We start from the raw sequence: 16,136 nt of genomic DNA, 5'->3' as shown, positions 1-16,136 counted from the left end.
CCAGTCGGTAACTGCAGATTGAGTTGGGTTGCAAATAAAACCAATGCAAAACCAACCCCCAAAAAACCTTTGGAACTGTAGCTGATATATTGTGGTTGTTAAAACTTGTTGGCACTTGTTTAATTCCTCCATAGTTCTCTCCTCAGGTTTTTTATCCCTGGGTTATTGTCACTTTTGGCCTTTTCAATATGAATATGTGTTGGAAAAAAAGAGGTTTTAAAAGCCTAAGGTTTTACCTATGAAATTGTATAAACCATGTACAATATAGTAGGGTTTTGTTTTTGTTTTGAGTGAGTAATAAACAGATTTTTTTCACCTTGAGAAATCGGCCCAACTTGATATCATACAGATGATGACATGGTTATCAAAGCTTCTCAGTATTCATCAGTAAAATTGTTGAGGATGGATTTAGCATTTTCAACTCTGAGTTTTTTTGAAACACAATGGGTAATCTATGTGTCCAAGTTAATACATAACTATCACTTCTGATGTAGGGCATAGGGCAGTCGTAGAGCGAGACCAAACACCTTTGGCACAAAGTAGAATATCATATAGGTTATGTTTGTTTTAGAAATCAAGTGTATTTTTAAAAATGGACAATATTTCTATCTTTCTTCTCCCCCGCCCCAAAAGGATCTTCTTAGGAAATGCTTCTCTGCCAAAGCATCTTACCTCTTCCAGCAGGATAAATTCTATGATGTCAGCTACGACACAGGAGACAAGTCTATCCAGTGTAGCAGGAGACCAGATGCGTTCAAGTTCTGGATGAGTTGGAAGGCCCTGGGCACATCAGGCCTTGAAGAAAGAGTTAATCGTGCTCTTGCTTTATCTAGGTAGGTGTGTGTGCGCGTGTGTGTCCATGTACGTCTGTAATAGACTAAATGACAGTATCATTTGCAAAGTCTGTAGATGTTATTTCATTTGTGCATTCCTTCTTATCTGATAACCATTTTCCCAGTATCTACTATATGTTTGTGAACAAAGCAGCCCTACTCCTGCCCTCCAGGATCCTAGCATAGTAAGAAATATATTTAGGTGCCAAAGTACACAAAATACAGGTGAACCCACTTTCTGTTAAGGGAAGGTACATGGTGCTTCAGACCACTCAGCAGGGTTCCCTAGTATATTCATGAGGGTCCTTGGCAGAGGTTTCCTGTTGGAAGTGACATTCAACTTAGACCCAGCCAAGAAAAGACAAAAGAATGATCCAAGCAGAAGGAACAACAGGCCCAAATGTCCAGATGTGAGAGAGCTCATGGTGCCTTCCAGGACCCAAACAACAAGTCTTGAGATAGTGGGGCTGGTGTAAAGGCACAAAGGTAAAGGTAATGTAGAAGCCCCATGGTTACTTGCCTCGTAGACTTAGATACAGAGCTTTTGAAACCACTTGCAATGACATTAGAAGAGTTCTTGATATATACATGCTGGACATGTGCCACCTGAACCGGACTCTGCTGCTAAGCTCGAATCAGGGGTGCCAATGGGAAGGCCATGACCAAATTTAGTTTGAAATGTGATTCGTTTGGCCTGAACTCCGTAGGGTTAACCTTCATGGTGTTAAAAAAAATCAGACGTTTGAACATTTAAAATATTTAAAAATAGGAAGATTTGTTTGGAAATGTAGAGTTTTGGCTTCTGTCCCGAATGCTCTCAGTCCCACGTGGTGACAGGCTGCTGACCATGACGCCTGACTCTCCGCAGAACCACAGTCCCCTTTACTTCCTGCTGTTTTTTTATCTGGCCTCTGTTACTGTGGCATGGAGATGCTAGCTCTGCCATTTATAAACTACTTGTGACTTGGGAAAGTTTCTTAACCTTTCTGTACCTCAATTTCACCCTAGTAACGTGGAGATACCAACAGCATCTAACTCAAAATAATTGTCATGAGGATTCAATGAATTGATACATGTAAACACTCAGAACAGTGCCTGGTATATGCTGCATGCTATATGAGTTTTAGGAATTTTGTTTGTCTGTTTGTTTTTTACCCACTTGGCTACTACAGGCAAGTTTGTGATATCTGGTTTGGATAATCTCTCCTTCTTTACTCCCTGTTTACATTTCACTTGCAAAACCTGAAGTGTCTCCTTGGAGACTTAACACAATTTCTTCTTTCTATACTGGGAGCGGTATGGGTGCTCTGAGCATCACTGCAGAATCTCTGAGAGCCCAGTAAATTTCAACGACAATGATTTATTCCTTGAGGTCTGCAAGTTGGCAGGGGTGGCTTTATCTTTCACTGTGGTGGCTGTGGGGGAGAGGGGGACCAACTAGGTCTACTCTCCACAAGTCCTTCATCTTCCTTGATCAGCAGGCTAGCTGGAGCATGTTCTTGTAATGGGCCTGGCAGAAGCCCACTTTAACCTCCTGATTGCATCGTATCTACTAGCATTCCAATGGCTAAATCAAATCACATGGCCAAGCTCAACGTCACAAGGCAGGAAGTACACTCTGCTATTTTGCAGGAAGATCTGCAAAATTACGTGGCAAAGGGGTTGGCTATAAGAACAGGTAAAGAGATGGCTTTGGCACTTTCAGAGGTCTGTTAGAAGTCAACAATTCTAGTGATTATAGTGTAAGAAATAATTTGAAAAATCTGAAGATATTTTATCAGTTAGAACTCTTTTGGTGGTAAGCAACAGAAATCTTAACTCAAGGTATTATAAACAAAGAAAGATAATTTATTATCTCATGCTACTTATACACTAGTATAGTGATGACTTCTGGAATGGCTTGGTCAAGGGGCTTAAACAGTATTACTAGACCTCAATGTATCTTCATCTAGCAGTCCTGTGCTCTCCTTCATGTTGAGTTTATTCCTATGCAGGAAGGTAGTGATAGGAGTGTCAGATCTATATCCTCCCAAGCTAATGTTCAAGGTAAAAAGGAGAGACTTCTCTCTCCACAATCCCAAGGCAAATTTTAATTATTTCTATGTGAAGCAAGCATCCACCTCCGAATAAGTCATTGTTGCCAGGGAAAGATGATACTCTCATTGGTCATGCTGAACCACATGACATGCCCTCTTTTGTCCCTAGGGAGACTGTCAATTCCTCCTATGGAATATGTACTGAAATCTAGATGAGCAGTGTGCTTTTGGTAGAAATTGGGCTAAGTGCTTCAATCAGAAGTAGGGAGATAAATACCCAGAGGTGAAAAAAAGTGAAACTGTCTACCATAAATATGCATAGTTGCTCATTAATTTAAAATGAAAGTTCAGAAATCTCTGTTCACTTTTCTGTGTGCGTTTTCTTATACTGTTTAGGTATGGTAGACTCTAAGCTGCTGAGTAATTCAATAGCAGGTGTCTTGAAACAGGCTAGATATAAATATTTGATAATTGTATTTATTATAAAGTTAACATTCATCTCAGGGTAGAATTTAATTTATGGTCAAAGGAGATTTTCTAATTTTTGCAGCAAAATATCACAGGAGGATAAATGTTAACATTTCAATTCAATTCAACAACACTTATTGTTTGTAAATGTTTGTCAAGTTGAATTGAATGGAATTAATATTTCAGTGAGCATTCCTGCAGACACTGTGACCTATATTTAAATATTCGAAAAATAATCCCTCCTCTTTCATGCTGTTACTCATAATAGTTTTTCCTCCCCTTAATTTTTCACATTCTTGATATGCAACACTCTATTCCTGGGGTGAACAAAAGCTATCCTGTTTTCCACCCCCAATACCAAGCAAAAGCTGAGTTATTTTACACATATCACTTTGAATGAATATAAAATTATAAACTTGGAGAAAGTTCCTAAGCTTAAGAATTATAAAGAAAGCAACATAAGGTTTTTATTTTCATGACTTTATTTCCTTTTAAATTGGTTGATTGGTCTGTGGTTCTGTTCTTTGAGAACAATGGAATGTTTTCTCAATTCTGGGAGCTCTTCTGTTTGCTTGAGCCCATGTGTACAGTAGTCTACCTTAACTGGCTCTCAGGAGGGGAAAAAAGCCCCAATTTGCAACATCTGCCAATTTCTGTGGTGTAAATTCCCATCATGGAACATTGCAAGCTCTCAACAGTTGTGGTTTGCAAAATTCTGGAATACTTAACAGTTAGCTCTCAATGGCCAACAAAACCTAGCTCTACAGCACCACTGATTATGTGAGCCAGCATAATCAGTTCAAACCACTGACTGGTGAGATTTGAAATGCCATTTCCAACACACCCACTATTTGATGTGCACTTCTAATAGCAGCAGCCTAATGCAGCTAAGACAACCATTTCCCTAGGCCCTAGGTCAGGTCTCTTAAATGCTGGAAAAACTGTGCAACTTTCCCCCCTGGCACTTTGCAGGAAGATCGCACTGATCCCATAGAAATAATGTTTTCATGTTCCTGAATCAAAATAGAGCTTAGTTTTGAAATTTCCATATTGACTTTAAGATTTAAGGAGCAGATGTTGATGCACCGACAGACTGCCACCCCCCTGGTCATGTAGCTTGCTTCCTCTTTCCTTGGAAAAGCAAGAACAGGCATTTTCAAGAGGACAGTGATTCCTGTGTTATGAGTTGTCAGAAATCCAGCAAGAAGGAAAAAGTGTATTGCCTGGAAGATCTTGAAGGCTTTTCTAGTTTCCTTTTGACCCCTGTCATTCCGGTTGATGGCAGCACATTTCTCAGAAGAAATATTAATGACTAAAAACTTGCTTTCTCTTTGAGTTCTTTGAAAGTCAGTGACATTGGGAACCTAGAGTAACACATGATTGAAGCCCAGAGGGTTGAGGTTCAACATTACCATCTCCAGCACAAAGCAGGAGATCGCGTATCTCTGATTTCTGCCTAAGAAAGTCGAAACTGTTTCCCAATACCCAGGGCAACCTGTTGCTGAGGGCACCTTCTAGGCCTTTGTTATGGCACTCAGGTTAAATGGATATTCACTGGGGCAATTTTGAAAACAAATCTAGAAAACTCCTGTACGTAGATCTTTTCAACAACAACAAACAGCTCACGAAGTCCCACACTACTGCTCATTAGGTCTCCAATGTATCATTTATCTATCCCCTTGACACACATCTCTGTAATTTCTCCAGTGGAATTTATTTCACTGACGTGCATGAATACTGAGGGATTTATTGTTGTCAGTATGGAAACGGTGAGCAATGACACAATGGCACGTTGGTGCTAGTGTATCTCTCTAGGTGACAAGAGGAGAGTCCAGAAGACTATGAAAGACCAACATTTTCAGTTTTTTATATTGGTAATTTAAAAAAAAAATCACAATTGCAATAGAATGTAGTAGGTCGGTGTTTGTGATGAATCACAAGCCATGCATTATGTCTTAATGTATGCAGAGCATACAGGAAGCAAACGAAAAATCTCCCAGGAGTTCTGCAAGGCTCTAGGTATTAGAAACAATGTCAGAGGAGGAGATGAGACTGGGAGAGAGGTAAACTCGGTTGGGAGACCTCCAGGGAGACTCAGTGGCTGGTGAGTTGAGAAGGGGACTGGAAAGACCATTTCCAGAAAGGACAAATGAAATGCCAAAAATACTAAACTCATTTAAGAAATCAGAGAACTGAGGGTATCTAATATTAGAAAGACACTTTTAAGCAAAGAAAGGGGAAGTGTTTTAGAGCAAGATTGTCATTAATACATGCTGTAGCATCGTAATATAATGAGGTTTTTGGGTTTTTTTTACCCAGTAGGTTTGGTGAGAACTCTTGCCGATGTATTTTTTTCTCTCTTCTCTTTTTTTGCTAAGCTTAGTGAGAAGGACAGTGCTGGGTTTATGAAGCTATCGCTGCTTCTTGAACCTATTTACCTGGATGCTTTTTGGAAGAAGTGGTTTATGGTTCCTGCATTATGTCCCAAAACTCATTGCACATCTTTTTTTTTTTTTTCTGGCTGGCATCAGATAAGAATAGTTCTTTTTAAATGTATTTAATCTCTAGGCTGTTTTCATATATTGAAAAAAAAAGTTGTGAGGAATAAATTATTCCCATGAATGTAGGCAGAAGTGACTCAAAACCTTATTCTGATTCCCTCCCAAAACTCATTTTATTTAAAAAGGATAAGGTACTCTGTATAAGAGGCACTTCTAAACTAACATTCTGAAACTACCCTCCGTGGGATAATAGACTTTCAGAACATCATAATAAATGCTCTTCCAAAAAAACATTTTCATGGTCAGATATGCTTGGGAAATGCTAACTATTACATTATTCCTCCCTCGGAGATTCCATGTTCATTAACACATTAAAGGCTCTGAGGGAGCTTGTAATATAGAAACATTTTTTAACTTTGCTTTAACTAGAATGCAGACACTGTTCATTGTTCACCCAACAACCCTTCTCCCCTTTTCCTTGCCAACAGAATCCTGATTGTGTTTAGGTAGCAACATTCCAGCTGGGAACATTGGTTGGAGCCGATCCTCATTGCCAACAACTAGTTTGGGGATGGGTGTATGACTCAGCTCCAGTCAAGAAGGTGTAGGAAGAGTTCTGTGAAGGCATCTGGGGGCAATAGAGAAAAGCGAAAACACTTTTGCTTCAGCCCTTCTCTTTCTCTGAGACACTGTTGTATAAGGATGTGATGTAGGAGTTGTGGCAGATCTCTGATCGAACCTGGGAGAATTCGCTAGCGCTGAGCAGGTGACAGGGAGAAGTGATGGAAAATGCCTGGTTTCTGACGTCAGTATTGAACCATCGAACCTGCTCAAAAACCATCCTTATACATTAAGACAAGTATATTTCTAACTGTAGTCAACAGAATCCAACTGATATGCCCAGCACTGCACACATTTATTTGGCAGTGGAAGGAACCCTCAGATAGGAGAACACGGTTGGCAGGGTATGTCATGGGCGCGATTTGGAAACTCTGGGGTAAGCCTTTTATTATTATTATTATAGCAACTCTTCACCCACACCACCTGGACCCTCACCTGAGCTGGAGTGTTACCCTGGGCGTTCCAGGCTCTGAGAGGGGCTGCCATGAGGACATTGACCCTGACACCAAGCCCAGGTCCCCATGTTAGTAAAACAGCAGAGCCTTAAATGAAAGGGCTCAGCCCTGTTTTAGGGGGCCTCTCCCCGGAGCAGCTTTAGCCCATTTGGAAGAAATATTTTACATTGAGACTACAGGTGGTGTGGGTAAGTTTCACGTAGTCATGGTCCATTAGGGAAGGATTTTACCGGTCAAGTTCGCATCTCCATTGTGTGCATGAGGAAGCTGAGGCAGGCTCAGGGAGGTAAGGAATGTGCTTCGTCACCAAGGTGTGCTCACATTTCGTCTCTTGTTCAGTGCCCTTTCAAAACTCACACTAGTGACCACATCTATGGAACTTTGTGAAGAAATTTTTAAAAAAGAGTTAGTAGCCCTGGCCGGTTTGGCTCAGCGGTTAGAGCGTCGACCTGCGGTCCGGAGAGACCCGGGTTCAGTCCCCGCTAAGGGCACGTACCTCGGTTGCAGTTTGTCCCCGGCCCTGGTTGGGTCGTGTGGGTGGCAACCACTCGATGTGTCGCTTTCACGTCGATGTTTCTCTCTCTCTCTCTTCCTCCCACTCTATATGAACAAAATATCGAAAAAAAAAAAAATAAAAAATAAAAATAAATAAAAAATAAAAAAGAGTTAGTAGTTTCTACCTCCCCGTTGCTTCCCATTTTCCCCTGTCTTAGGTAAACACTAATAATTTATTATGTATCCTTTCATACTTTACGCCATGATCATATATAATTGTGGTCGGGATTGCTTTACTTTCCTTTGGTACAATTGCTTCAAAAGTAGAATAATGTTATCCACATTTCTTACTACTTTGCTTTTAGCTCTTACTAACCCATCATAAGAATCCCTGTGGTTTAATCAAAGTAGACATTCTGTTTTTATTAATAGCTTCATCATATTCCATTGTGTTGCTATAATACATTTTATTTTACTATTTGCCAGTTTCTGGACATTAATCTTGTTCCTAGTTGTTTTGTATGGAATAAACACACACACAGATTTAGATACAATAATCTGTGTAATACATATGTGTGTGTGTGTGTGTGTGTGTGTGTGTGTGTGTGTGTAGCTTTAGTAGCAGTCTTTTTTTTTTTCCTGGTAGATCAGCATCTCTGAAGTGGTTTGCTGCATCAAAAGATATGATTATTATTCATTTTAAAAAGTTTGTAGCAGTTTTCTGTCACATTTTCACTTCCTTAGGTCTCTTTTAAAATTTATTTTCAGCATCACAGGGACAACATTATTCAGTATTGTTTTAATTTGCTCTTCTTTGATTACCAGTGATTTTGAGCATAATTTTCTGATGTTTATTAGCCGCTAGTGTTGCTTTTTGTGAGAGTTAGGCAGTGTGCTAAAGGTTCAAAACTTTATATCTCCTGAAAAATATGCATGGAAAGGAGTATGTAGAACATCAAATACTTTGTGAGCATATGTGTGTGTGTGTGTGTGTGTCTGGTCACAACATTATTGCTCAAAAGAAAGAGTTTTATTATCTAATTAAAAATGACGGGACTTTATAAGATTTTATATAATTTAGAGATGATATAACCTATATGCTAAATACCAAATATTTAACCTTATATGAAAAGCTATATAAACAAGTTTGGGAAAAAAAGAACTGATATCTGTTAACTAGTGTATTTCATATTCACATTCTAGAATAGCCTTTAGCAAGTGAACATAATCATAATAACCACCCCCATTTTCACAGTTTCTATACTTTACAACTTTTTAATGTCTGATTAAAAAACTTTTTTTTGCAACAACATTTTGAGATGGAAAAGCAGATTGTGTTATTTCAGTTCTACAGGTAAGGGAATTGAGGTCCAAGAAGAGCATTTTTTTCTTGTCCTTGAATGTATGTAATTTAGTGACAGGATCATATTTCACATGGTTGTACTGTAATTCAATATGACTGGACCATAGTTTTCAAAGCCAGTCCTTATTTCTGGGTGTGATCTTCCTCCCTCCTTCCCTTCCTTCCTTCCTCCCTTCCTCCCTTCCTTCCTTCCTTCCTTCCTTCCTTCCTTCCTTCCTTCCTTCCTTCCTTCCTTCCTTCCTCCCTCCCTCCCTCCCTCCCTCCCTCCCTTCCTTCCTATTTTCTTTTTCTCTATTTGCTGTTACACATAAAAATCACAATAAATACCCTAGCAAGTACATTTTTGTCAGCACCCTAATCATTTTCTTACATTAGACCCCAAATTTGAAATATTGAGTCAAGTGTTATGAACTTTTCAAGGCTCATGTACAAATCGCTAGTTTTCAAGGCCGAACATTTCAGAAGGCTCCCCTTTTTATATAGACAATAATCAATCCCAAGGAGAGGTGTCAGTGTTAATTTATTTTATATTCTCAATGTCATTTCAGTCCTTTCTCCATCATATACCATATCTCATGTATCTCTGCCCTTTGCTTATGTGGTGATAATTCTCTTTTCCCTGACATTCAGAATGACTTTAGAAACATTTTACCAGTGGCTACAGCCTACATACTTGAATGTGATACCAATAATCACTCCTTTGTCCCTCTGTTCTGGCCTTGGACAAGATGACACTGAGCTTCCTTGATCTCAGATGGAGTTGTAAGCAGGACTACTCACCAAAAAACCTTTCTCCCCAAGCCAGCCCGCTAAGTTAAGTATGTATGCTAAATACCCATCCAGAATGTGAATGTGAAACACACATGTTCAGAGATATCTATCCAGTCCATTTTGTGTGGATTTCACAATGGGGTGAAAGTCTGATGCTAACGTAAGATAGATATCATCTCATAAGAAATGTGTATTTTTACTCAGGCCCCAGGGGATTGCAGCAACAGGTTCAGGAATACTGTCAAAATCCATACCTATGCCCATACCTGTACCCTTACTTATTCCTAAGCCTTGTCTCTGCTTTAGAGAGAACAGTTTTGTCATATGTCAGTCATGTTCATGGAATTTTTTAGATTTCAGATGATAAATATTATTGTGGCTTTTTTTAGGTACCTTGTAGAAGAAATCAAGAAAAGAGAAGGATTCAAATTACTGATGGAAGTAAGTACAGAATTGCGCTTGTGATTTTGTCACTCAATGGGGATGAAGGTGGCAATTTTCTAATCTGTTGTATGTCATTGGTTTTTGTGTTGCAGACTTAGAAACAAGTCATTAGCTTAATTCATTGAGTCCATTATGTTAATTTACTCTATTAGTGAGTATTTTTCCTTTGTTGGACTCAGAGAACACACTTGCCTTTACATATTGAAAATTAAAGTGCTCAATAATAATTACCAAGGATAATACTGAATAAATTATGTCCTCTATCTTGATGTATAAATTGCATAATGATTGCACTGCAAACATTCAACTGTGCTGTAGTGGTGCCTGCATGTGAAAAATCAATTAAGTGAGTGTACAATAATGCATATAGATTTCTCTTTTTATAAAATAATAAAAACATATTGGCTTTGGAGCAATGGGAAAATAAGTAATTTTGTTGTTGGATTGTTTGCCAGACATAAGAAATAGGTGATTATGATTACAAAGACAGAGACTATTGTTTTTTCCCTCAAATATATGGTTAGAGAATATGAGGAATCTTATTTAATTGTGATTTTTAAAAAATATAAAATGTGAGGTTTTCTTAGATCTTTGTATAGCTTATAGTCAATAGCAACTTTTAACCTAATGTAAAAATCACCTAGAGACTGTAGCCTAGGAACCTATTTTGTATATGAGCAATCTGGCTATTTTTTTCTGTATTCATTTACTGAACAATCACTGTGTGCCAGGCACAATTCTAGGCACTGGAGATACAAGACAGGGAAGTTCCCTGATCTCATGCTGCTTACATTCAATGAAAAGCGACAGGCAACAAACAAGCAAATTAATAGATAGGAAATACCAGGTAGTGAGAAATCTTAGGAAAACAAATTCATGGGAATTAATCTAGTACACAAATCAGTAATTGGATAGTTACAGAGTGACAAGTACTATAATGGGAATAAGTAGGGTGAAAGGCTCAACAAGGGGTGAGTGGCGGGGGGCTTGTTTGGTTCGGGTAGCGCAGGTACGCCCCTCTGAGCTGAGACCTGAATGATGCCTTGCAGTTGTCTGAGGAAAGGCATTCTAGGTAGAATCAATAAGCGATGGCAAAGGCTCAAAGCTGAAAAGAGTTCTAGATGTTTGAGGAGCCAAAAGAAGGTGTGTTAGCAATGGGGCAGGGGGGGGGGAGTCAGGTTGCAGTGTTTGATCAAATTGGAGAGGTGGGCAGAGAGCAGATCAGTTGGAGTCAGGTAGGTCATGGTAAGACCTTTGGCTTTTATTCCAAGCGTAATCATTGGAGAAGTTTTAAGGAAGCGAGAGTCTCTTTTCCATTTTAAAAGATCATGCCAGGTGTCTTGGGAAGAGAGGAATGGGGGTGGGGTGGGGTGGGGAGAAGGAAGGATAAGGAAAGAATAAATGAGACAAACTGGGAGACTGATGCAGGAGTCCAGGTATCAGATATGTTTTGGAAACCCTGCTCCAGAGAATTCTGACTGTGGCTTCCACCACTGTCTACAAAAGTTTTCAAAGTTCCTGAAAATCAGGGACATAAAGAAACTTTCTCCCTGGCTGGTTTGGCTCAGTGATTAGAGGGTGGACCTGTGGACCAAAGGGTTGTAGATTCGATTTCTGGTCAAGGACACGTGGCTGCATTGCAGGTTTGATCCCCAGCCCTGGTTGGCGTCATGTGGGAGACAACCAGTGGGTGTTTCTCTCTCACATTGATGTTTCGCTCGCTCGCTCTCCCTCCTTCCCTCCCTCTCTATCTAAAAATCAATGGGAAACAATAAAGAAACTTGCGAAGATAGCAAGAGAATCCATATTTAAATGAGTTTCTGGTAACACTTCAAAGAAGCAAGAAGACAGATTTTGAATGTGGGACATTCTACAGGACAGCTGACCTGGTTTCCTCAACAAATCAGTGCATGAAGAAAACTAAAAGAGAAAGTGGTGATAATCATTTTAGGTTCAGAGAGACAGAAGAGACATAACAACTATATGAAACATATGAAGCTGTTAGAATCCTAATTTCAACAAGCCAGTTGTTTGTTTGTTTTTAATTTTTTTTTTCTTGCCCTGGCCGGTTTGGCTCAGCAGTTAGAGCGTCGGCCTGCGGTCCAGAGAAACCCGGGTTCGGTTCCCGCTAAGGGCATGTACCTCGGTTGCAGTTTGTCCCCGGCCCAGGTTGGGTCGTGCGGGTGGCAACCACTCGATGTGTCCCTTTCACATCGATGTTTCTTTCTCTCTCTCTCCCTCCCCACTCTATCTGAACAAAAAATGGAAAAATGTCCTTGGGTGAGGATAAAAAAAAAAAATTTTTTTTTCTTTATTGCTGTTAGAGAGAGAGGGAAGGAGAGGGAGAGACAGACAGAAACATCAATGAGAGAGAACATTGATTGTCCGCCTCCTGCATGCCCCACACTGGGGATTGGGCCCACAACCTGGGCGTGTGCCCTGATGGGGAATCTAACTGGTGACCTCTTGCTTCATGGGTTGACGCTCAACCACTGGGCCACACCGGCCAGGCTGAACAAGCCAATTGTAAAAAATAGATTTTGAAACAATTGGGGGAGTTTCCAATATGCACTGGTTTTTAGATAACACCAGGGAATTATCAATAATTTTCTTAAGCATGATTATGGCATTATGAAAGTGCAAGAAAATGCCATACTTTGGGAAATGCATACCTAAGCATGTAAGGGCGGAACAACTGTACGATTGGCGTGCCTTTGAGGCTGAGTCACCTTTTCTATTTTCTTGAGGTGGAGTCACCTTCTTTATTTTCTTAGGTTTGAATTGCCTTCTTCAGTGGGAGCTACAGGGCTTATGCAAAGTGCTGTATACCTCAGGACTGCACAGTCTTTTATTTTATTTTATTTTATTTTATTTTATTTTATTTTATTTTTATTTTTATTTTTTTATTCTCACCCGAGGACATTTTTGCACTTATCCTCAGACAGAGTGGGAGGAAGAGAGGAAGGAAGAGAGAGAGAGAAACATCGATGTGAGAGAGACACATCTAGTGGTTGCCACCCACACGACCCCAACCGGGGCCGGGGACATACTACAACCGAGGTACATGTCCTTAGGGGGAACCAAACCTAGGACTCTCTGGTCCACAGGCTGATGCTCTAAGCACTGAGCCAAACTGGCCAGGGCTGCACAGTTTTTTGATCAAGCCAATAAAAAAAGTGGTGAGAAAAAAGGATGAACTGATTTAAAAGTTATTTACATATTCTTTCTAAAGGCTTAAAAATTGAGGGAGGAACCTCTTACCCTCATCTTTAGGGAACTGCAAACATTCACACCCTTGTGATGAAAGTTGTGGTGGGTTTTAATTATTAGGTAGCCTTCTGCCCTGGATATTTTATCTGTGGGAGCCAGCTGGCCCCAAAGCAGTGCAGGTAACTTTCTCAATAGTTCTTCTGAATTCCTACTTGTAAGAATGTTTGCATGTGATCTGCATGTGCCCCTTTTCTCTGTATTCTCTTTGGAGTAAGAAAGTAAATTTAAACCTTGAATTTCACATATAAGTGTCAAGTTGATTAGCCTTTTTTTGTGAACAAATGCTTTCATTGGGTTGATTAAATATAATCCTAATGCATACTTAAGAGAAGAGCTACAAAGATTCATTTCGAGCTCAGGTCTGTGAAACTACAATTCTTTCAGTTTAGAAAAAATCAAAGTCTATAATTATATAGAGAGAAGTCCCCGCTTATCCCTGGGGACACATACCCAAACCCCCAGTATCCCGGAACTGCGGATAGTACCGAACCCTATATATACTACATTTTTTCCTATACATACCTTTCTCTGATAAAGTTTAATTTATAAATTGGGAACAGTAAGAGATGAACAACAATAACTAACACTAAAATAGAATAATTATCACAATACACTGTAATAAAGGTTATGGGAATATGGTCTCTCAGCAAACGAGCAGTTTTCTTTTTCTTTCACAATTTCCTGGATAGAAGACGTGTTCTTACCATTGATCTTAGCAACCTCAATGTGTTTTCTTTCCTTATTAAGTGGAGAACTTTCACCTTTTCACTTAAAGGAAGCACTTTACATCTTCTCTGTGGCATATCTGAATTGCCAGCATCAATACTCTTGCATTTAAGGGCCATTTTTAAGTAACCAAAGGGTGACTCGAACACAAACACTGTGACAGTGGATCTGATAACTGAGATGGTTACTAAGTGACTAATGGGCCAGAGGTGGGCACAGGGTGGATACACTGGACAAAGGAATGATTTCCGTCCCAGACAGGACTGAGCCAGATGGCATGGATTTCACTGAGCTACTCAGAATGGCTTGCAATGTAAAACTTATGAATTGTTTATTTCTGGAATATTCCATTTAAAATCTTTTTGGACCGCAGTTGGCCACAGGGATCTGAAACCACTGAAGTGAAATCATGGATGAGGGACGACCGTACACATTTTCTCTAGCAGGTAGCCGTGAGAGTGTCAAATAGAACATTGGAAACAGTAAATGAACACAGCAAAACAGAGTGTCCAGTACCTGAATATCTTTTCCTGAAAAGAGCAAACATAACGCATATCTTCTTAAAGATGATTGAAAATTATCATTTTAAATTAATTCTGCATTATTCATAGGCCCCTGAAAATCATATCTCTATTTTCCTGTATTGGATCTAAAACCTAATAATAGATGTTTTCCTAGAGGTGTATTTATTTTTATGTTATCATTTACATATTTTATTTTGATCTCTTGGGAGAGTCCTAATTATTGAACTTTTTGCTTTTCTTTTCCTGAGTTCTACATTAGGCAGAGTTATGTGGGTAACATAGACTTTCTGAGTTACAACAGCTCTTCAAGGATATCTAGTTAACTTTCTGCTCAATGCCGGAAACCTCTCTTGACAGTACCTGTAACAGGACATCAGCCTTTGCCTGAACACTTCCTGTGTCAGAGAACTCACAGTTCATTCCTCTGCCAGGAAGTTTTAATTATTCATATTCTAATACTTACTGAATCCTACCATTAATATGTATCAGCACATTGCAATTTATAGTTATCTTTTTATATTGTTTTATTCAATCACAAAACCTTCTAATTACTAAACCCAACGCACAATCTTTAAAATTTGTCTTGTTGGACTTCTGCAGTGTTTTACACCATTATCCACTTCATCCCCCTTGAAGTTCTCTCCTGTCTTGGTTTCTTTGACTTTCTCTCTCAGTTTTTCTCCTTTTCATGTGACTTTTCCTTCTCGGTCTGTATGTGAAGGTCTCTTCATCTGGGCCCCCCTTAAATGTTCTTCTTCACTCCTTTGCCTTGAATCCTTCATCATGTTCACATTCTCTCCCTGAAATGTTTTATCTATATCGAGAGCTTCGTTATCAAAAGCCTCAAGAATGTCTCCACTCTTGGCTTGTCTCCTAAACTTTAGTCCTTTTTACATGGATGCATCCTGGAACTTTCGATTAGACTCCCATAAGCACCTCAAATTCAGCATTTCCAAATCTGAAATGTAGCCATTTTTCTTACCAAAATTCTTTATTCTTCATTTGGGCATTAGAAATATGCTCCATCCAAACAAAAAAATCTGAACAGTGTCTTCATGGTCTCCCTTCCCCTTCATGGAAATGTATCTTGAGTACCTCATCCACTCCTGAAGCCACTGCCTCTCGTGGATCCTCCAAAGCACTGTCTCCTAAGTCATCTTCCGCTTCCGGTCTTAGACCCCTTCATCCCATCCCCATGCTGTGGCCATGCAGTGTAATATCTGCATACAGCAGTGTAATATCTGCATTTCAAGTGGATAAATAGCCTCACTAAAATCTGCGAGACACATCACAATGTGTCTCTATAAAAAGAAATCTGATCCCTAGATTGAAACTCTCAATGATTCCACATTGCCTCTAGGATTAAGCCCAGACTCCCAAGCTTGGCATACAGAGGACACCCTTCATGAAATGACTCCCACCTCCACCTCAAGCTTTATCTCTCTCTGTACACCCTGTCCTCTATTTACTCCCAGTATTTTTCATCCTCTTAAATACACTGACTTCTACATGCACACTGTTCCTTTTGCCAGGAATATTTCTTGGATTGTGGGATATTTTTTCCTGTGTAAAGCTTATTTCATTGCAGGATCACTGCCTGTACCTAGCACCGAGTCTCTGAGTTCCTGG

At 39.6% G+C, this 16,136-nt stretch overlaps 1 protein-coding gene across 1 annotated transcript in view; it reads left to right on the top strand.

The window, feature by feature from the left end:
- The window catches only part of GADL1 (glutamate decarboxylase like 1), a 160,591-nt gene that overhangs the window by 81,195 nt on the left and 63,260 nt on the right, over positions 1 to 16,136 (top strand). The window contains exons 12-13 of the mRNA XM_036266891.1: positions 634 to 833; positions 9,933 to 9,984. Of these exons, the coding sequence (XP_036122784.1) occupies positions 634 to 833; positions 9,933 to 9,984 (252 nt within the window). The remainder of the gene's footprint in view (positions 1 to 633; positions 834 to 9,932; positions 9,985 to 16,136) is intronic.

The sequence above is a fragment of the Molossus molossus genome, unplaced genomic scaffold, assembly GCF_014108415.1.
Source record: "Molossus molossus isolate mMolMol1 unplaced genomic scaffold, mMolMol1.p scaffold_m16_p_18, whole genome shotgun sequence".
Taxonomy (NCBI): domain Eukaryota; kingdom Metazoa; phylum Chordata; class Mammalia; order Chiroptera; family Molossidae; genus Molossus; species Molossus molossus.
The sequence above is the reverse complement of the archived record's forward strand: the minus strand, read 5'-3'. Positions and strand labels throughout refer to the sequence as shown.